The sequence below is a fragment of the Arvicanthis niloticus genome, chromosome 4, assembly GCF_011762505.2.
Source record: "Arvicanthis niloticus isolate mArvNil1 chromosome 4, mArvNil1.pat.X, whole genome shotgun sequence".
Lineage (NCBI taxonomy): Eukaryota > Metazoa > Chordata > Mammalia > Rodentia > Muridae > Arvicanthis > Arvicanthis niloticus.
This window is the reverse complement of record NC_047661.1, coordinates 85,209,683-85,233,365: the sequence shown is the minus strand read 5'-3', so window position 1 is coordinate 85,233,365 and position 23,683 is coordinate 85,209,683. Positions and strand designations below refer to the sequence as shown.

Below are 23,683 nucleotides of genomic sequence, written 5' to 3'. Positions count from 1 at the left end.
AAATTTGAACTTTATTTTGGATTAATTTAATAACCAATCTTTTTAGTCCAATGAGAATATCGGATAAAAGCCAACCTTATTCTCTAATAATTGTTAAAGGAATTAAAACAATTTGAACCATATTTTTTCAGCAGGTACAGTTATACTCATGGAGGGAAGTAGACATAATTTTAATTTCTCCCGCATAATCATAACTTTTAGCCCACAGACTGTTGTAAAGTCTTTGGTCTTTAGGTTTATCCCTCCTCTCACAAGAAACAATGAGGACAAAAGACGAATTCTAGGACCAGGTTGTAAAGACCCAGAACAAAAGGGAATGTTTAGCACCTGGGCTTCTGCAGCTAAGTCTGCATTGTCTTAATTCAAATGTAAATGTAACCTCCCTCAGGCCTGTTCTCTGAGGCTTGGCTAAGCCTGAACTGTGCGATTTTGACCTTAACTTTAAACCTTAAATTTAAACTGTAAACCTTAAAAGACACGTGTTGTATCATTCTCTACAAACATAGGCAAATCAAAAAAACAATCTTTAACGATGTGAGCAATCTCTTTTTTCTAAAATCAACACCAAGTGGATTACCTTTATGTTATAAAGTTTTGCTGCCACAAAACAAAGTGTAAAATCTAATGGAAAACTTGTAGCATTTATGACCCAGGCTTTTGGTGGATGCGCATGAGGCCAGGGCAACCAAGTAGCACTCAATAACTGTAAACAATAGGCAGTACTTCAGCATTTGAATGTACTGGCAAGGGAACAGGCCAAGATCTAACTATGGCCCACAATGGTATACTCATCGCCAAATCCAAAGTCAGTGTTAGGAGACTCAGAGCCGTAATCTTGCAACCTAGCTTCATTCTTCACAATCTGCACCAGCCGCGTAGGGACCCAAATTGAATTGTTTTCACCTGTGGAATAAGCACAAACAGCTTCCCACCCTGGGCCACAGCAGGCCCTCAGCCAATCTTGTAGCCTCCTGTTCTTACGAGGGACAATGGCTGTACTGCATTTAGCTGTGGCATTTTCAAAAATCATCTGTTCTATCACTGGCATTGCTTGCTCTAAGTTCGTGGGGCACTCCCCGCGTGCCTGCCGCTGGAAGGCAGCTTCCCAGGGCAGACTGCCTCCCTCCTCTGTCTGCCTTTCATGCCACGCTCCCTTGCTATGCCGGGCTGCAAGCCGCCACACGTAGCAGAGCGCAGACGCCCCTGCAACTGGTCTGACCCGGGCCCCGTCGCAGTGTCTCTGTTCCCACAGGCCAAGCCAAGAAGCACGGCAGGGGACCCTCGAGCCCGAGTGAGCTGCTGGTGCCGGGACTGAGTGACTCAAGGTCTTTCTTAGTCTTATCCCAGAATGGCTATCCTTTGCACAAGCGGCTACTTCCTCCTCTATGCTCTCCTCCTCGGAACTGCCCAGTTCTATGGAGTCAAGCTCCTTAATGAAGTACAGTGGGGTCCTTTTGACCTCCGTTCTCTCTCCACCATCTGGTGGAGGGTCCTCAAGCTTAATGGACTCTGCAGTAGCCCTTGTTTCTTTTGAGTACTCTTTTCTATGGCCAGGCTCCTTGGCCTGCTTCTGTTGCCCAGGCTTTCTTGCCTGCTTCTCTTTTCCAGGCCCTTTGGCCTGATGCCGGCTAACACGCTCTGGTTCTGGTATGCTAGAGTGGCCCTCTTTCTCACAACACAAATAAGTTAAAAACAAATGCAATGCAAGCAAGAGGCTAGCTAGTGGAGCGGCAGCGGTGAGTTTAAATCCGCTTGCCACAAACACCACCCCAGGCATATCTTCCAAAGGTGTACCTCGTCCTGTAGTCTTTTAACCCGCCCCAAAACTTGGGGGCCTCCGCGTCACCTTGAAACTCCAGGATTTTGGCTCCAGTTGTTGCGCGCACCTCTTTTGTGTCCCCTTTGCCCGCAAAAAAGGACACGGAGGCAGTAATCGGGTATCACTATAGACGAGGCTTTACTTCTTGTAACAGCAAAAGCGGAAAAGACCCCAAGCCCGGGAAAGGCACTGCTATATATACCCTAGAGTGGCGTGTTCACTTCTGATTGGCTGTTCACTCATCACCCAATAGTACGCCTCGGGATGGGCAGTGACTTTGGTGCGTCTTTTGCCTTTTGCACCTGCGCAGTCAGTTGTTTACAAGTGGGAGGACAGGATGTCCGTGCCATCTTGGAATGGTGAATCACTGCGGCTCCCAACAGTTCCCCATGGTGGGCCTCAAAGAAAAGAGATAGTCCATGGTCTTAGGCTATTGTCTTAAGGTATTTATTGTCATGGCAGAAAATAGATGAAGCTATACCCCAGTATCTCAGGGTAGGCTTGAGGTTAAATAGCTTTTACAAGGAGGAGGGTCTGGGAAGGAATGCTTAATTTGCTATGCCCTCTGGCCTTTAGGTATCTCATGAATATGGAGATCTATCTTGAGGCTCTGTGGCCTGTAGTCACACCCTCTACCTGCGGAGGGGTTAGTAGGGGCTTTGTCATATATGACAGATGGCCACAGATCTCTCTGTGGGGTGCTGTAGCTGGGTGAAAGGAGCCAAGGGCCCAGGAGGAGGGCCAAACCACTACCTTCTTTGAGGGTCTCTGGAGTTCAAAGCCTATTTGACCAGGTACTCAGCTGCCTCCCACAGCCCCACTCTCTTGAAGTTTTCATTCATCTCTGCACCAACATCAAATTTTTCCCCAGAGTCACACCATTATGCACATGAATATTGTCAAGAAAAAGACTAGGAGTTTCTTGGCTACACAATTACTTAGCACATTGTCTGATGAAAGATTTTCCCAAGCCAAAACATACACACACACACACACACACACACACACACACACACACACACACAGAGTGAGAGAGACAAGCAGAAATAAACTCATATTTTGAATGCTGATTTTATTTTAGCAATGTAGTGATGAACAAGGTAGTGTGCAAGGAACAAAGGAGGCTGTAATATTCAAAGCAGTGAGAACATCTAAAAAGACATGGTCATGCCTAGTCTCCTCATAATAGGTGAAGTGAGAATAAGGTCCATTTGAAATTTATGCAGGGATTAGATTGCATTCAGGCAATACAGGCAGGCATTTTTATTCTCTTGTCACAGGAGACAGATGATCCACTGCCCCAGAGATGTCCTACCAACCTGTATTCTCACTGTTTAGTGGAGGATTTAGCTGATGAGTCTCTGAAACAGATTGCATGCAACCTGAAAGACACAGCACAAAGTTGTGAAAGAGACCATCATGAGAAAAGAGACCTTTCCTAGAAGTGAAGTGTGGGCATAGTACCATACATTAGAAAGGAGAGAGAAGATTATCTCCAGAATTCCTCAGGTTATCTCAAAAGAAATCTCCATACTTCAGTGTTTAAGAGAGATGTCACCTCAACCCATGTTCTCATAAAATTGTCTTCCCTGTTTCTCCTGTGTTAATGACACTCTTACTATAGCTTGTAATATAATTCTTTTATAAAACTAACTAGTGATAAAATCCAAGTATGTAAAACCTTCTTAACCAAAAAATTTTGTTATGAACACAAGTTATAAGGTCATTTTTGTAAGAGAACTAAGTACTCTTGCATAATTCTTGTTATGTTCCCCTAAAAAGACAGTGATATTGTAAGGATGGCTGTCACAAGGAATCAGATACCTACAGTGAAAGTCAGAACTGTTTTTGAATACTCTCATACATCTTGAAAATTAGGAAACTGCATGCACCCATTGTTCACAAAGGAAATCCTCATCTCCTTTGGGATCCAAAAATTCTAGTAAAGAAGTTCAGGCACTGCAGAGAGTCAATATCTTTCTCCTACTTTGGGAACAACAATGGGATGAATTGAAAAGATTCCCCCTGAGCCATGGTGATGTACATGTTGAGGGTGCCTTTGAGTCAGTAAAGAGACATTTATAAACTATTAGCATAATTTTTCTGTCACTTACTTTCACTGTTCACCCCAAGGGCTTTCTTCAGTATAGAGGTCAGAGGGAATTTGCTTTGTTTACAGAAAGAACCAGTAAAGTCATCCATGTCAAGGGTCCAGATCATGGCACCTCCAAAATTGTTCTGCTGAAGCCAGTTGGCCTGGTTAAGAAGAAAGAGCAAGATCATTGGATTCTTGCCACTCAGGTGTGGGCCGTCAGTATATCCACGGGACTGTACTTACCTTGATAAGAAAACTGTGGACATCGTCATACCCAACCCATTCATTGTCATGATGTGCATAGGGAACATTCTGAGGGTCATCCCAGGCCTGAGTAGCTCCCTTGGCCAGGAAATCACAAACCTTTTAAAAGACAAAAGCTCAAATTCTTGAAATATTATGGTATGAAAGAAAAATGTCTTTTTATTTGATACTTTTTGTACCTCAATTTTAATGAATGTTATTTATTATTAAATAACATTTAACATTGAGTTACATTTTTAAGTAGGGTTGAACAAGAGTCTCCTGTTAGAAACAAATCGCTGCAAATATACTATATTAAAGGTCAACTTTCCTTGTTTTCTTTTGTTTGCATTTGGTTTTGTTCCATTGTTTTGTGTTCTGTTATAGGTGTGGTTTAGGTGTATAGCAAATAAGTTTACACAAGTATATTTCCTCCACATGTGGCTTGACTGTTGTCTACAGGTTTAAAAAACCAGTTGCCAAATCTACTCAATCACAATTTTCCTCATACTGTACTAGAGATTGAATCCACAGTCATTTTCATTTTTAAAAAAAGGGAGCTGGAGAGCAGCTGAAAACCCATCTCACATTATTTTAGATGCTCATTTAAAGGTACAGATTTCAGCAGTCAAAAGAATCCACAGTAGTATGACACTTTTATTTTAATTTGCCTTTCCTCTAGGTTAATGAAGGTACACATCATGATGTAGCCTGTTATGTGAATAGATACTGTTTAACTTTAAGTATTCTACAGGTGTATTGATGTAGAAGTGTTGGGCCTTTGACGAGGTAACTCCATTTAACCTGCCACCTTCAGTCACATAAGATACAGGTAGAGGGTGTGATTAACAAGTCTCCACCTCCAGAGATTTAAATATTAATGAATTATCAAAGCCGGGGGCGTAGCTAATTAAGTTATTTCCTCCCCTTTTCCCCTTCCCTATAAAATTAGACTCCCCTGGCCTTTGGCGGGGGAAGCATGTACTACCTACATCCATTTACCATGCCATGAACAATAAAAGCTTTGGAAAACCGGACTCCACGTGTTGCATGGTCTCTCTGCCAGATTCCCAGCTTTTGGAACCCTGGAACCTTGCCGATGCAGCCGCCGGCCTGCCCACCGACAGCTGCGTGAATGTAGGACCCTCCACTGGCGAGGTGGGAAGCCAGCCCGGGACTCTGATGCCAGACCGCCCTGGGACCCGGCCGCCGGACTCCCTCTTCCCCCCGCCCGCGAGATTTCTTCCCTACATAGAAGTATGTAATAAAACATTTTATAAATTTAGAACTGATAAAAATGAATATTCAGATTGAGCCGATACTACCATCCTGCCTCATGACCTTGAGCACAGTTCTGAGCCTGAAACTGAAACACTGGACATTGAATCTACTGACCTCATAATAGGCCAGGATCCCACTTTTTTGTGTGTAGGGGCCTTTAGGGCCAGGTCTTGAGGCTGGGGCACCAATTCCGTTGATAGAAGAGTCAGTCAAGAAGAAGGTCTGTGCATATGTTGGGAATCCAACAATAAGCTTCTCAGATGCAGCCCCATTTGTCTTCCAGTAGTTCATGATGGAATCCTGAAACACAGCTGGGACTCAATAGATCCAGCCAGATTCTGAGTTGCTATTATATATGTTTACTCTATATTCTAATAGTACAGATTCTGTGATTAAAGACAGATTGATTCAAAGTTTTTCAAAATATATCTCACTACATTTATTGTTAATGTTTTATAGCCAGTAGTTTGAGAAGACTGCTTATGCTGATTTTCTATTTATTTTATGCCTTAATATTTATTTGGGGTATCTCTAGTATGATCAGCATTACCACTTTTTAGGGTCTTACCACATTACAAAAGGTGTTAATGTCAGTTGGGTATTTGTAGAGGGGACTGTTTTCTCCAGTGAATCTCTCTTTATAGTCATGAAGATTATAAGTCATGACAAGGAAGTAGTCCAAGACCCTTGAGAGGAAAAAAAACTCTTAAATCATTTCTGATGGACATTTCTCACATTTATTCAGAAAAATGATATCATTTCTAAGACCTGTACACAGAGCACTAAAGCAACAATTTCCCCTAAGAATTAGTGTCCTCTGCCTGAATTCCAAGAGATAATAAAGAGTATGAGGGACCACTTACTGAGACAGCTGGGGGATCTCATAGGCAGAATCAATGGTGGAAATTATACCAGCTACTGTAGCAGTGACCATCAGCCTTGGCTTGCTGCTTTGCATGGATTCCTGTTGAAAAGCTTCATACATTTCCTACAAAATATTTAGGAATACTTCACATTCATTTTTCCTATTCAAACATATATATATATATATATATATATATATATATATATATATATATATGTATATATATACATATACATACACACACATATGTATATATATATGTATATATATGTATATATGAGAATATATATGTATATATATGTATATATATGGGAGTATATATATGTATATACATGTTTTTGTATAATAATTGTTAAAATATTTTTTACATTTTGTTTCATCTTACTGTGATGCCTTTATCAATCAACTCATTAAACATTTGACATATATCTAATAAGCATGAATATTATAAAATTTCACTATGCCCTACCTAAATTTCTTATCTGGTCATCCAAAATCTAGCTATCAACTTCCTGGTCAGAGCTTCTCCAAACCCCACAGCACTGAGACATTTTGTTAGCAGGCTTTTCCCACAGCCAGTTTTACATCATAGAAAAACCTTCTGCTTTCTCTGTACCTGAAGTATGTCATGAAAGCAAGATTTGACCAAATAAAATATAGAGTTAGAGTAATCCAATAAGCAAGTTAGTAAGGATGGGGTAACAAGTACCGTTTTATTTCTGAGGAAATTCACATGTAATAAGGTCAGCTCTCATAAAAAAAAATTGATTTGACATGAGGCAAGTCATTTTCTAAGAGAATGCCTACAGACATTATCTTATTGATCAGTAGTCATTTGACTAAAATGTTTTAAAGGATGCATAGACCAAAAAAAAAAAAAAAAAAAAAAAGGATTCAGCACCTGCCTTCAAATAATAAACCCATATACGTGATATTATATGTGCATTGATTTTGTTTTGTTCCAAGGGCAGATCTGGCACCAAGGACTCGGAATCATAACTGTACTTGGAGGCTGTTTTCCTTGTAAGTAAGAGGAATTGTGTCTGACAGTTAGAGCTATTAAACAAAAAGAAAACTAGATATGACTTGGTATTTTAGGTCAAAACTATTCAAAATAGCTGAAGATCTGGTGTTGGTGGTGTGTCACTAGAAGCATCTATCAGTGGTACAACAAACTGAAGATAAATGTAAAAATAAGGAATCAAATCTAGGTATATGTCCAAGAGTGGTATAGCTGGGTCTTCTGGTAGACCTATTTTAAATTTTCTGTGAAACCTTCACTATGCCACAGTGTCACATGTTCCACTATGTTCATAGCAGCTTTATGTGTGATATCTGAAAGCTGGAAGTAACCCAGATGTCCCACAACAGAAGAACAGATACAGAAAATGTGGTTCATTTACACAATGGAATATGACTCAGCTATTAAGTATGAGGACATCATGTGTTTTATAGGTAAATGGGTAGAACTAGAAAATATTATCCTGAGTGAGGTAACTGAGACCCAAAAAGTCATGCATGGTATGTACTCACTAATAAGTGGATATTATCCCAAAAAGTACAGAATACCTAGGATACAATCTACAGAACTCAAGAAACTTAACAACCTGAAAGGTCCAAGTGAGGATGCTTCAGTCCTACTTGGGATGAAGAATAAAGCAATCAGGGAAGATCTGTATAGGAAAGGGGACAGGGGAGGAAAAGGGGAACATGATAAAGTATTGTGGGGCAATAGGACTAAAGCCCTGAGGGTCCCAGATAGAATGGAAACAGGTAAACTAAGGAGGTAAGAGGTAGGGGAAACCTCTAGAATGTACCAGGTATCTGGGAGATGAGAAACTCTCAGGACTCAAAGGGAGAGACCTTAGATGGAATGTTCTACAGTGGGAGAGTGAACTTTGTAGATTCCACCTCCAGGAGAAAGACATGGAATCAAATGGAAGGATGAGGGTGCCATCCCATAGTCAAAACCAATGACCCAGAATTGTTCCTCTCTGAAAGAACTGCAGGGTCAAAAATGGAAAAGAGCCTGCAGGAAAGGAGGTTCAGTGACAGACCCAAAATGGATCCAGCTCAAGGGAAGGCCCCAAGGTTTGACACTATTACTAATACTATTGTGTACTTAAGAGCCTAGCATGACTTCCCTCCAAAAGGCCAAAGAAGCAGATGACAGAGTAATATGCAGATACTTACACCCAACCAATGGACAGAAGCTACTGACCCATGTGGCTGAATTTGGGAAAACCTGAATGAAGCTGAGGAGAAGGATGACCCTATAGGAAGACAAGCAGTCTCAAATAAAATGGACCCCCAACATTGCTCAAACATTAAGCCACCAACCAGACAGTATATACCAGCTTATATGAGGCCCTCAACACTAATACAGCAGAGTACTTCCTGGTGAGATAAAAGGAACCTAACCTTAAAGAGAATGAGGAGATCTGATGGGGTGTGGAGCATACATACTCTTGGATACATGGAGGGAGATGTGGTATGGGATGTGGAGCAGTTAGAGGACACACCAGAAGGAAGATAAAGACTGATTAATAAAAACAATTTAAAGGATAAAAAGAAAGAAAAGGAAAGAAAAGAAAATACTAGAAAGTAAAGCTTTTGGGTTGCAAATGAATAGATGTGGAACCATTTGTAGTCCTTGACTTTACATTACTTACTCATTTTGTTTCTTGATCACCTACTGCTGATAATAACATCAGTAAAGTAGGTTATCTCAGGTTCTTCATGAACCATTGGTTAGTATTCATTCCAATCATTTTGGACTTCCAGATTTATCACACTCAGAAGGTTTATGGATATTTATCAGTTTTTATTCAATATCTGTGTTTACTCTTTTAGCTAATGTAGTAAAGCTCAAATGGTCCCATCAGAAACATGAGAGTCTCTATTTCTTCACAAAATGCTTCCAAGATTTTATTGACACTGTCTTTTTTATATTTTTGTATACCTGGCATTTTACCTCAGTTTTCCAACCCTTGTTTGGTACAAATTTAACTTTTACATTGTTGAACTTCTATAATAATAGCCAGAAGCTGGAAAGAACCCCAAGGTCCCTCAACAGAGGAATGGATACAGAAAATGTGGTATGTTGTGGATAGCCCTAGCCTCTTATTGTCATGGTAAATCCACTCCTAGGAGGGGCTGCGAAGGAGGAGTGAATCTTGTGAACCTTCTGTCCAATCAAATTTGTTAAATAAAGGCTAGAGTCAGTGATTGGGCAGTAGAAGAGGAGTGGGAGGAGCCAGAGGTAGGGGAGGAGTCAGAAGAACAGTTGGGGCAGTTGGCAGTTGGGGAAGGACAGAAGATGAGGAAGATCATGACCTAGGAAACTGCAAGTTGTAAGAGATCTCATAGCTGGGGAATAAAGTAGTTCAATGGTAAATCTGCCCAATCTAGGCATGCAGCATACATTTGTAATTAACTGAGTTGTGTTTTCCTTGACTGGACTTCAATGGGTCAGAGATTTACCACAACAGTGGTACATTTACACAATGGAGTACTGCTCAGCCATTAAAAACAATGACTTCTGAATTTCCTCGGTTTCCATTGCTATGTCTCCCTATTCAACCAAATTGGAAAATCTGAATGAAATGGACAATTTCTAGACAGATACCATGTGCCAAAATTAAATTAAGAGCAGATAAGCCATCTAAACAGTCCTGTAACCTCTAAAGAAATAGAAGCATTCATTAAAAGTCTACCACGCAAAATAATCCCCAGGAACAGATGGGTTTAGTGAAGAATTCTATCAGACCTTTAAAGATGACCTAATACCAATACTCTTTAAACAGTTCCACAAAATAGAAAAAGAAGAAAAACTACTCAATTCATTCTATGAAGCCACAATTATACTTATACCTAAACCACACAAAGACCCAACAAAAAAGAGAACTTCAGACAAATCTCTCTTATGAATATCAATGCAAAAATACTAAATAAAATTCTCACAAACCAAATCCAAGACCACATCAAAACAATCATTTAACAGGATCAAGTAGCCTTAATCTCAGGTATGCAGGGATGGTTCCATATGAGGAAATTCAACAAAGTAATCTACTACATAAACAAACTCACAGAAAATAAACACAGGATCATTCCATTCAATGCTGAAAAATCATTTGACACAATACAACACCCCTTCATATTAAAAGACTTGGAAAGCAGGAATTCAAGGCACATATCTAAACATAGAAAAAGCAAAATACAGGAAACCCATAGCCAACATCAAACTAAATGGACAAAAACCATGAAGCAATCCAGTTAAAATCAGGGACTAGACAAGGCTGTCCACTCTTTTCTATCTATTCAATATAGTACTTACTTAAAATTCTAGCCAGAGCAATTAGACAACAAAAAGAAGTCAAAGGGATACAAATTAGAAAGGAAGAATTCCAAATATCACTATTTCCAGATGACATGATAGGATAATTAAGTGATGCCAAAAATTCCACCTAAGAACTGCTAAAGCTGATAAACAACTTCAGCAAAGTGGCTGGATACAAAAATAACTCAAAAAAAAATTTGGAGCCTTTCTATACTTAAAGGATAACAGGTTGAAAGAAATTAGGAAAACAACACCCTTCACAATAGTCACAAATAATATAAAATACCTTGGTGTGAATCTAACCAATCAAGAGAAAGATCTGTATGATAAAACCTTCAAGTCTCTGAAGAAAGAAATCAAAGATTATCTCAGGAGATAGAAATATCTTTCATCCTTCCAGTCTGGGCCTGAGCACTGAGCAGATCTAGGGTGGTAGCTTTGTACCCAATCTCACAAAACCCAGAAGAAGCAGGGCTCCTAGGAACTCTAACCCGGGCAGTATCTTAGGTGAGGATACAGCAACACCCACCCCAAACAGAAAGTAACTGGGACCCAGAAATTCACTCCTGGCCTGGGGCACTGGTTCCTTCTGGTCTGTGCCCAAGAACTGAGCAGATCTTGGGCCTCAGCTCTAACTAACCCCAGTAGCAACACAATTCTGACACAACCAAGATAATAAGAAAGACAGGCTCCAGTCAGAGACAGGGCATGTAGCACTAAGGAGATCCAGATGGTGAAAGGCAAGCTCAAGAACATAAGCATCAGCAACCCAAAGTACTTGGCATCAACAGAACCCAGTTCCTCCAAATTAGAAAGTCCTAAATTCCCCATATCACCAGGAAAGTAAGATTCAGATTTAAAATCATTTCTAATGATGATGATAGAGGACTTTAAAAAGGACACAAATAACACTCTCAAAGAAATTGAGAATGCAAGTAAACAGGTAGAAGCCCTTAAAGAAGAAACACAAAAATCCTTGAAGAATTACAAGAGAACACAACCAAACAGGTGAAGGAATTGAACAAAACCATCCAGGACATAAAAATGGAAGTAGAAACAATCAAGAAATCACAAAGGGAAACTACCCTGGAGATAGAAAACCTAGGAAATAAATCAGAAGTCATAGATGCAAGCATCACCAACAGAATACAAGAGATAGAAGTAAGAATCTCAGGTGCAGAAGATACCATAAAAAATATTAACACGACTGTCAAAAATGCAAAAGCAAAAAGTTCTTAACACAAAACATCCAAGAAATTCAGGATACAATGAGAAGACCAAACCTATAGATAACAGGTAAGAAGAGAGTAAAGATTCCCAAATTAAATGGCCAATAAGTATCTTCAACAAAATTATAGAAGAAAACTTTCCTAACCTAAAGAACAAGATGCCCATAAATATACAAGAAGCCTACAGAATGCCAAATCGACTAGACCAAAAAAGAAATACCTCCCATAACATAATAATCAAAACACCAAGTGTACAAAACAAAAAAGAATATTAAATGCAGTAAGAAGAAAAGGCTCAGTAACATATAAAGGCAGACCTATCAGAATTACACCAGACTTCTTACCAGATACTATAAAAGCAAGAAGATCCTGGACAGATATCATACAGACCCTAAGAGAACACAAATGCCAGCCCAGGCTACTATACACAGCAAAACTCTCAATTACCATAGATGGAGAAACCAAGATATTCCATGACAAAACCAAATTTATACAATATCTTTTCCACAAACCCAGCAATACAACGGATAATAGCAGGAAAGCTCCAATACAAGGAGGGAAATTATACCCTAGAAAGAGCAAGAAAGTAATCCTCTTCAACAAATCCAAAAGAAGATAGCCACACAAACAATGCCAGTGTTAATAACAAAAGTAACAGGAAGTAACAATCTCCTCTCCTTAATATCTCTTAGCATCAATAACAAAAATAACAGGAGACAACAATCACTGTTCCTTAATATCTCTCAATATCAATGGACTCAATTCCCCAATAAAAAACATAGGCTAATGGGCTGGATACATAAACATGACCCAGTATTTTGCTGCATAAGGAAACCCACCTCAGTGACAAAGACAGACACCATTTTAGAGTGCTGAAAGAAATGAGTTAGGCTTTAAGCAGAAGCAAGAGGGTAGCAGGCTTGATTATTGCTGGTATAACAGCTTTAATTCCATTAATTGCTAGCACCACTGCTTCTGCAATAACATTGAAACAAGGAGTTAAAACAAATATTTTTGTTAATCATCTAGCAAAAAAAAATGTTACTAATGTATTGAGTATACAAAAGGATTTATATAGGTTTCTGGAACAACAAATGATGCTCTACAATCCATTCAAATTATCTGAAGGAGGTTCAGGGTTCAAGAGTTAGGAGCCATCCCAAGTGTCATGACAAATATCGTAGGAAAAGTGCATGCTGACAGGTGTCTGATATAGCTGTCTCCTGAGAGGCTTTGCAAAAGCCTGACAAATACAGAGGTGGATGCTTGCATCTAACTACTGGACTGAACATGGGATCCCCAATGGGGGTCCCCAGTGGAGGAGTTAGAGAAAGGACTGAAGGAGCTGAAGGGGTTTGCAACACCATAGACCCATAGGAAGAACAATAAAATCAACCAACCAGACCCCTCAGAGCTCCCAGGGACTAAACCACTAACCAAGGCATAAACATGGAAGGACTCATGGCTCCAGCTGCATATGTGGCAGAGGATGGCCTTGTCAGGAATCAATAGAAGAGGCCCTTAAGGCTCAATGCCCCCATTGTAGGTAAATTTGAGGGCAGGGAGCTGGGAATGGGTGGGTGAGAGGAACACCCTCATAGAAGCAGGGGATGGGGCATGGGATGAGGGAGTTTCAGGAACAAGAACTGGGAAAGTGGATAACATTTGAAATGTAAATAAAGAAAATATCAAATTTAAAAAGCCAATTACTCCATGAAATCACAGGCAAATGGATGGAACTTGCATATCATCCTGCATGAGGTAACAGTCACAAAAGAACACAGATGGCATGTTAATACTGATAAGTGGATACTAGGCAAAAAGCTTGGGATACCCATGATACAACTTACAGACCACATGAAGGCCAAGAAGAAGAAAGACAAAAGTGTGGATACCTCAGTCCTACTTAAAGGGGGAATAAAATAATCACAGAAGGTACATGCTGGGAGGGACTTGGAAGGAAGAGAGGAGAGAGAGAGGAAAAAGAAGAGGGAGCAGTAAAAGGTGTGGAAGGAGATGGGGGACATGTACAGAGGGTCAGGAAATTGAACAGAAGTGTGTAGCAATGGGGAAATAGAAAACTAGGGGTAGCCACCAGAAAGTCCCAGATGCCAGGAAAGCAAGAGGCTCCCAGGATCCAACAGGATGACATTGGCTGAAAGACCCAATGAAGAGGAGAAAGAACCTGTAGAGATCATATCCAGAGGTTATGCATGGCCCCTGGTTGTGGGATGGGGCCACCCACCCTTCTCAAAATTTTAACCCAGAATTGCTCCTGTCTAAAGGAAATACAGAGACAAAGAGTGGAGCCACAACTGCTCCACCTGGGGATCCATCCCACATGCAGACACCAAACCCAGACACTACTACTGATGCCAAGAACTGCTTGCTGATAGGAACCTGATATGGGTGTCTCCTGAGAGTCCTGGCCAGATCCTTAATGATACAGATGTGGATGATTGCATCCAACCATCAGACTGAAAACAGGGACCCCAGTGGAGGAGTTAGGGAAGAACTGAAGGACCTGAAGGGGTTTGCAACCCCATAGGAAGAACAATATTAACCAACCAGAACCCTCAGAGCTCCCCAGGACTAATCCACCAGCCAAAGAATACATATGGTGGGACCTATGGCTCCAGCTCCATATGTAGCAGAGGACAGCCTTGTCAGGCATCAATGGGAGGGGGAGGCCCTTGGTCCTGTGAAGGCTTGCTGCCCCATAGAAGAAGAATGTCTATGCAATTGGGTAGGAGTCGGTGGGTGAGTGGGTGTGGAAGCACCTTTGAGGCAGGGGGAGGAGATGAGGGATGGGAAGGTTGGAGGGGAATCCAGGAAGGAGGATAACATTTGAAATGTAAATAAACAAAATAACCAATAAATTTTTTTAATAAATAATTCTAAATACTTGAATACATACAAAGTACCCCATGATCAGATGCTAGGCATTTTTCAAATGCATCTTCTACCCAAGGTGAGTACATATTTTGCTTACATAGATACCTATGTTACATTACTAATATGTCTATCCTGACCTTAGTGGATAATACCTGAGCTTTGCAAACCTTAGATCAAGCATCAATATAGGAATTTCTTTCTCATCCTGATATACCACAGGCTTGGTTAATGAGCTGTAGGGAATTTTGCACTCTAGGAACCTTAATCATTTTAATTATCTAAATAAGCTGTGATTGTGTCAGTGTATGCCAGGATTCCAACTCAGATATGCATTTTTTAAATCTAATAATACTCAGTCTTCTCAGTTTTGGCCTTGTCTCAAAATTTTTCATAAACCATACCTTATTCATTAATAAAAAAATTCTCATATAATTGATCCAGCCATTGAACATTGAACTTTGAACATTTTTTTAAATGTAACTATCAGATTGCTCTGGTAGTTACATTTAGTATCTTTGTGCTCTGAAATGAGCCAGTTATAAATTTTCTGTACTTTACTTAATCATTTGTGAAATAAGGACACATGCTAAGGGTACCTTTAAGATAGAAAATGTGAAAATAAATTGTGGTTATAACACACAGAGTAATGTATTTATACAGCTGGTTTCAGTAATGCACTGCAATATCTAAGGATCTTGGTGATCCTCAAACACTAAACTATTGTTAGACTTCACCCAGCAACACTACTTAGAAATAACATACTCGTGTTCTCAAACTCAAAACATTTTCTCCTTTTCCTCACCTGGACCAGAAGAGTGAAGAGATACTTGTCCTCAGGAGAGCCCCCTGGTGACCCAGGGTATTGCCAATCCAGATTCAACCCATCAAATCTATACTTGCGGAGGAAGTCAATAACTGAACTGATAAAAGTCTTACGGAACTCAGGAGTGGACACCATGTATGAAAAACTGAAGAAATCCAACAACATTAGTGCAAGGCCTTGAGATAGACACATTAAAAATAATGTGAATAACTCAAATTTTTCCTTTGACTCCCTTCCCCTGGATTTCATCCTACAACCTCCCATAATAATGGCTCTTCCTATTTTGATTTGGCATGATTTTCTTGTCTCTGTGATTTCAAATTGCCTGGGACATTGTCAGTAATCAGACACCAGAGCTAACCATGTTTATTTATTTTCAAAATGCCTTCCAAATACAAGACACTCAAGAAATCTTATACATAAGCTGCCCTTTTATTTTTCTTCTTAGGAAGACAGAAAAGGAGAAGAATTTCTGTTACACCTTCTGTTCACAAATTTTTTAAGAAGAGGCTCGTTTGAAGGCATAAACATACAGTTCAGAGGATTCTGTCCATTCATATCATTGCAAACTTAAATATTTGAAAGCCAGAGTAGTCTTTCCAATATGTTCCACTTACTATTAAAGCTCTACAGGAAGTTTTTATTGAATTACAGCATTCATGAATGGACATCCTTAACAACCTTGCTAGTGTTGTGAAGTAAATGTATACATATAGACCTGGGCTAGGTTGCTTCAAAGCAAATAGAGCAGAAACTCTGAAAAGAGCACTTACGGTGCAGGTCCCATATCACTGCCTCCAATGGCCAGAAGAGTTTTCAGCTCAACATTCCTTAAAAGAAGAACTAAAGATAAGAACTTCACAATCCATGGATCTCTGTTTATAAAGTAGCACTGTTGTTTGTAATATGGCTCAGATCATTCAGTGTTATCAAACATAACCCAACATACAGTAGGTTGTTTTATATGCCCGAAAGTTCTCTGTTTTGTCATAAATAGGGTCCAAGGCCCATAGGATATAATCCAATTTTCAATCCTATTTTCTGGAAGTAATAACTACCTGGTACTTATGTTTCTATAGAGGAAAAGTAAGCTTAGCTTTAGCACAACTAATTTTGTTTAATTTTCAAATATATACAACATAATAATATAAAATGTTATCTAATATTTTGTTATCTACACTTGGCTACTGGAACAAAAGAATGAGCATCATATGCTGTTATCTTGCTTTAAACATGGTCTTCTCCACATACATAACAAAAAAGTTGAGTTCCAGTGTTATACTATATGCAAAAATCATTTGTAATTTAAATAAAAGTGATGTATATTTATGGAATGATTAGAATAAAGTATTAATAAATCTCTGTAACATTGCTGGTGCAGTGTTTTTCTTAATATAAAAGCAAATCAAAGACAAAAAATTCCCAAAGAAACAGTGAAATTGAAGCCTTAAGGCAAAATATATGGAAAAAATAATAAAAGAAGTTTGGAATAGAAGAAAATATTTGTCAGTCATTCATATAATATAAGATTAATATGAAATGTGAAGAACATTCAAGATCTACTTAGATGAAGAAAGGCAGTCCTTTATACACCATCTGCAACCTTTTATCCTTTTGAGCTTTCTAAGGCCACAGCACCCATTCAAAGCTCATGGTAGACACTGTCAGGTACCATTTCAAAGTGAAATGCCTATAACCTTTCCTGTCTCCTATAGCCCACTGAACTGTTCCTGAGCCAGGCAATACTGAGTAACTCAATCACTTCAAACTCCATGTCTATACATCCTTCTTTAACTCTAAAGAATGCTGGAGCTTCCTAGTGATCCAGCTCATCCCAGATCAGACATACACTCCATTCTCACTCCAGTGTCCTGTCTCATGAAATTCAGAATAGCTATTTTTAAATAATCAAAAGACCATAAATAATCGTTTATTTGGCAAATAAATGCTGCTAATGTATATTTAAATTGGTACAGCCAGTCTAAAATTTTGAATGATAAGCCACAACAGTTCTAAGAATGAATCCTACATAATGTAGATCTCAATACTTGCACATCTCTGTTCCTTACAACTCTAAACAATAGCTTATAAGTGAATCACTTAACATTCCATTAAGTAACAAGAGTATAATGAAAATTTGGTACATTTTAGGCAGCTGTACAATAAAAGAAAAATGCAAACATTTTCAGAAAACCACTAAAATTGGAAAGAATTATAAATATACTGAGAGAAGTAACCCAGGTAGAGAAAGATGAATGTAACATATTATCTTTCACATATTGATATAAGTCCATAGTTTTCTGGTGTTTGTTTTTAATAACTTAGGAATTCAACAAAAGAGGAAGAAAATGGTTTGTATAGGCAAGTTAAACCAATAAAGACAATTCCACGAAGCTTAAATGGGTATAAAAAGGAATATACTGATGGGGTAAATTTTCAGCAGGGAGATGTGTATAAGTTGAGAAAATAAGGGGAGACAGACAAAAGGGCATCCCCAAAAGTAAAATGTGTATCACAGAGCAACTGCATAATCTACTATTGGGAAACACAGTTAAACTGGGGAAGTTTGAAGACAGAAAACCTACAAGATGAAACAGTGCATGGCAACAATAAAGGAGTCATAAAACAAAAACTCACTCAAAGTGTAAGAACCTGTCTACAAGACTCACAAATTAATGAGGCCACAGGGGCTGCAAAATAGTACAAGATCTTGCCAATATTCTTGGTTTCACTTATGAAACTACATAATGAGACCATTAGGCCAAGTAGAAAATAAAAGGATAAAATGTTTTGATTAGAAAACAAAATCACAATGAAATAAGGATAGATTCTAGAATGTCATATCAAGGAATTCATTGATGAAAAAAATAAGTATGTAAGGATACATGCCAATCATCCCATAAAACATTCTAAAACATAGACTGGATGCAAAGTTTGTGTGGTAAATATCCATAGCTTCAATCAATTAAAATATAGAAAAGAAGGCATTGGCTGGGTCCACATGCCAAAAAAAAAAAAAAAATAGCATCTTAGCTACCTTTTCAGAATTCATGAGTGGCTACTATTACCAATATAGACACCAAATAAGACATCTCTGCCCTTCTCTGACCTGTTTTTTAGGGTATTTAAAGTCTGATAGTCAGTCAAGAAATCCACCCTTTGAGGGATGATCCTGTTGTTCTGCATCCCAGCAAAGGCATAAATGAGGTGAGTACACAAGCAGGGGTCAATATCTGCAGGACTGAATCTGCCCATTCCTGGCCTGGTTTTGGCCACATTGTTGTAGTAGCACATTAACTGGTAGGAAGAACCTGTGGACGCTGAAAAGGAAAAACAGCAGTCAGATGTTAGATGACAGTGAAATCTGCTGACATTTTGGCTTTTCCTCTTTCCCTTCCTGTGTCTCAGATACTTTTCATCCCAGAGAACTTGATTGTATGAACACTCATGAATATGAGTCGAGAAATTTTAACTTAAGTGCCAAAATCTGACTTGATCTTTTTATTTACAGTTGGTTAATGTCCATGTTCAGAGATTTCATGAATATAGTAGCTGACATTTTCTGTGAAGTTCTACACTTAGCAGTTTCTTAATCCTCAGACAGGCATACTAATGAAGACAGTACAGAGAGCTGAACTAAGAGTCATTCCATGATAACCTGTCTCTTTACCTGGTTGGTTTATCTCTTCATATTGTTCTACAAATGTACTAATATGATATAATTTTAAAAGCACACATAACAAGCAGACATCTGGCATAAAAATAAATTTGGTTACTCGATGTTTATGATAGACAAAGGCTTTGTTAATAAACTAAGGTGACATCACTAACTTACCCAGCAGAACATTCAGCAGAAGTGCCAAACCTAGAGAAAAAACAAACATTTACTGAGGCAGCTGTTGGAATCATTAAGAATTCTGAGAAATCTGAGCAATTCTATTAGCAGTAGATTGGTACAATACAGAGGAAAATTCATATCAGTACCAAGAGTTGCATTTTCTATTAACATAATATCAGTCCTTCTATTATTTATACATTCAGAAAGCATGGAAAGAAGCTCCTGCTCCTCCTTCTGTGTCATAATTAAGAACTATTTTTGTCAGAAATAAACTGTCTATACTCACAGCATGCTATGAAATTTATACAAATTGGTTTTCTCTGTGACTCAACATTCAGAAGTACCTAGCCTATCAGAGGCATGGTGATCCCAGATTTCTAATACCAGAGGCATACTCAAGCATCAAACACCACCAACTATAGATTAGTTTTTGGAGGCATCTTTGAAGACTTTTTTCCACAAAAAAAATATGATGTAAGAATCCAGAAACCTGTTCTGGGATTCCAAATAAAACCCTTTTAAATGGATTTTATCTTGCATTTTGTTTTGGTTGTGAACCAGCAATCTTACTATGTATCCCAGACTGGCCTTCAACTGAGACCCTCCTAACTGTGGTTTCCAATACATAAAATGATAGACATCAAACATTAACATGGTTTCCAATCTCTGAATTGCTCATGCTTACACATTGAACTTAGGATCATTTGAATATATTCTACTTCTTATCAAATTTGGTAGAAATAAATTTAGAGCAACTAGCAGATTTGCAATGACATGGCTTCAGTAAGAACTGACACAATCTCTTTAAATGATGCAATCCTCAAGACTGTCACATTTATGTCACCTGTACCAAATAGTCAAGGACAAATGAAGGAAAATATCTGCAAAGGAACAAATAATACTTAGATAGCTCTAGCTACTCCCACTCATTTTCATCACTGCAAAACTCTAGTTTCAAGACACTGACAGGTAAGCACAACTGCAACATCAGGCAGCAGGTAAACAAAGAGGAGCTGAGAGAATGAATAGCTACCAAAAGTAGAAAAGATTACAAGCATTGGACATGAGTAAGACTTTCTTCTAGGACAGTGGAATTATTATCAAAGAAGCAGAAGTGTCACAGTAGTCCATCATGGAAGAGCATGAGAAATCTTGACTAAGTAAAAAGAGAGAAGTTAATTCATAATGGCAGAATCGAGCTGTATTGTGAAATCTATTCCATGGTTGTCAGCTCATGAGATGAGAGAAAACCAGGCAAGACTGAGGGTCTACATTTGATTATCAACTCACCCTTGACAAGAATTAGTCTAGACATGGTGCCTTCAGGACAACCACAGCAGAGCCTCCATGGGTTTTTTATACATCTGAGATCCTGATTATCTCAAAGGTTTTCAGGTGGAAAGTAAACACTTAATATATTTGTGTGTGACTAATCAGTATATCTACAGATGTACATATAATATGACTGAGCTCCTTCAGTATCTTAACACAATCACTATTGTTTCCTCCATTTATAGAAAAACAATTCCATGTCTTCTAGAGTTATGGTGTATAAAATAGCCCTAGATAACATTCATTCAATCAGTATCTTTGGGTCAACAATCTGCAACATAATACCTACTTAAGATTTGTTGTGTAGATATTTTATATCTGGAATTGAATAGCATTTTTATTGAAAGGCAAATAATTCTGTGGAAGTTACTAGCTATTTCAAACAAATTTTCTTCCTGGAACTGTCATCATAGAAGCCTTAAGTGTCCACTTGATATAACAATAGACAACAAGGAAATCCTAAGAATTGTAAGGGCATACTTTAAAAAGCAGCATCCCACCAGGTTAGAAAATATAAAAGAAGTGGATAAATTTCTTTAAAGGTAACACTAAAGTTAAATAAAAACCAGATATGCAATTTAAACAAACCTTTAACCTCTAGTGAAAAAAAAAAGCTGTCATTAAAATTTTCCCAACAAAAAAATACCCAGGGCCAGATGTTTTTGGTGCAGGATTCTATCAGACTCTAAAAGAAAATTTAGTGCCACTATTCATTAAATTATTCCACAAAATAAAATGAACATTGACAAATTCATTCTATGAGGTCACAGTTGCCCTGATACTCAAACCACACAAAGATCCAACAAAGAAAGAGAATTAGAAGCCAATTTCTTTTATAAATATAAGTTCAAAAACCCACTCAACAAAATATTTGCAAACTGAATCCAAGGACATATCAAAAAGATCATGCATCATGAAAAGTAGATTTCATCTTAGATATGTAGTGAGATTCAATAAATATAATTCACATATCAACAAACTGAAATACAGAAGTACATTATCATCTTATTAGACACGGAAAATGTATTTAACACAATTCATTGCTCCTAAAAGATAAAAGATCTGGAGATATTTGAGACACAAGGCTGCATAGCTAAACATAATAAAAAAAAGTTTACTGTAAGCTCTTAGCTAACATCAACTTAAATGGAAAAATGCACAAAGTAATTCAACTAAAATCTGGAACAAGGAAAAGTTGTCTAGTCTTCTCAATACCTAATCAATATAATCCTTGAAGTCTTTGCTAGAGCAATAAAACAACTGAAGAAAATCAAAGAGGGATGCTTGACTCCCAGACCAAATATCTGCCCAACACCTGGTTTAACTAGGATGCCCGAGATCCATGGACACAGGAACAGGTTCTATCTGGTTTGAACCTGTACCAAGAATGGGCCTAGGGTGCTGTGTCCCCACCCATTCCCACAACACCCAGAAGAAGCTGGATTCCTGACACCCAGGGTCTCAGGAGCTGAGAAAAACAAGCAGCTCAGCATCCCAGAGGCAGCTTGATTCCCAGGAGCTCTGACACACCCAGGATCTCAGGATCACAAGACCTCTCAGATAGCAGGATCACAGAAATAGCTGGATATGAAGTTCTGACATAACCAGGCTCACAGGATGAACAGGCTCTAGTCAGAGACAGCAAGGGCTGTTAGCACTAGATATAACCTAATGGCAAGAGACAAGCACAAGAACATAAGCATCAGAAACCAACTCTATGTGATAACACCAAAACCCAGTTCTCCAAACACACAAAGCCCTGAATACCTCAACACACTTGTAAAGCAAGAATCAGATCTAAAGTCCCATCTCATGAATATGATAGAGGATTTTAAGGACATAAACAACTCACTTAAAGAAATATAAGATAATACACTTAAAGAAATACACTTAAAGAAATACACACTGGTGCACCAAGCAGACCTTGAGCATCAGCTCTGCACATAATCCCCCAAAACCCAAGGAGGCTAGATTCCCAGGAGCTCTAACATGCCCAAGATTACAGGTGAGGAGGCAGAAACACCCACTCCAAACAGGGAGTAACAGAGACCCAGGAACTCACTTTCAGCCAGTGGCAAACAGATTCTTCTGGTCCATGCTGGTGCCCTAAGCAGACCTTGAGTGTCAGCTCTGCACCCAATCCCACAAAACCCAGAGAAGGCTGGACTCCCAGGAGCTCTAACACACACACACAGGAACATAGGCTCATAGGATCACAGGATCTCAGGAGATTGGTCACACCAGGATTTCAGGATCCCAGAAACAGCCTGACTACAAAAGCTCCTATACCCAGGACCTCAGGGTCACAGAGACAGCTGGACTCTGAGAACTTCTGACAAAAACCAAGATAATGAAAGAGAGAGGCTCCAGACAGAGACAGTGAATGCAGTTAGCACTAGAGATAACCAGATAGCAAAAGACAAGTGTAAGAACATAAGCAACAACAACCAAGGTTGTTTGGCATTATCAGAACCTATTTCTCCCACCAGAGCAGGTCCTGAATACCCCATCATACTGAAAATTCAGATTTAAAATCACTTCTCATGATTATGATAGAAGACTTTAAGAAGGACATAAATAACTCCCTTAAAAAATACAGAAGAAAACAGGTAAATAGATAGAAGACCTTAAAGAGGAAACACAAAATACCCTTAAAGAATTACAAGAAAACACAACCAAACAGGTGAAAGAATTTAACAAAACCATTCAAGACATAAAAATGGAAGTATAAACAAACAAATCTGACCCAACCCATGGGCCTTTGGTTATTCGTGGACACGAGGAGAACTGCCACCTGGAAGAAGAACGGGCGAGACAGGGGAAAAGACTTAAGGAAGCAATTGCTTGTCAAGAGTCATGTATTTGGGTGAAACGCGCATTTTTATACCTCAGTTTGCAAAGGGAGGGGTAAGAGGGATCCAGGT

General features: G+C 38.8%; 1 protein-coding gene across 1 annotated transcript; it reads right to left on the bottom strand.

Moving 5' to 3' along the window:
• Positions 1–2,871: 2,871 nt before the first annotated feature.
• Positions 2,872–20,847, bottom strand: LOC117707146 (chitinase-like protein 3). Its single transcript, XM_076933077.1, has 11 exons — positions 20,718–20,847; positions 19,425–19,454; positions 18,699–18,909; positions 16,363–16,419; positions 15,569–15,734; positions 6,302–6,426; positions 6,007–6,124; positions 5,553–5,738; positions 4,158–4,277; positions 3,934–4,075; positions 2,872–3,201 (listed from the first exon to the last, which is right to left on the bottom strand). The coding sequence occupies exons 1-11, from the start codon at positions 20,740–20,742 to the stop codon at positions 3,131–3,133; spliced, it is 1,251 nt and encodes a 416-aa protein (XP_076789192.1). The 5' UTR covers positions 20,743–20,847; the 3' UTR covers positions 2,872–3,130.
• Between the last annotated feature and the right edge of the window lie 2,836 nt (positions 20,848–23,683).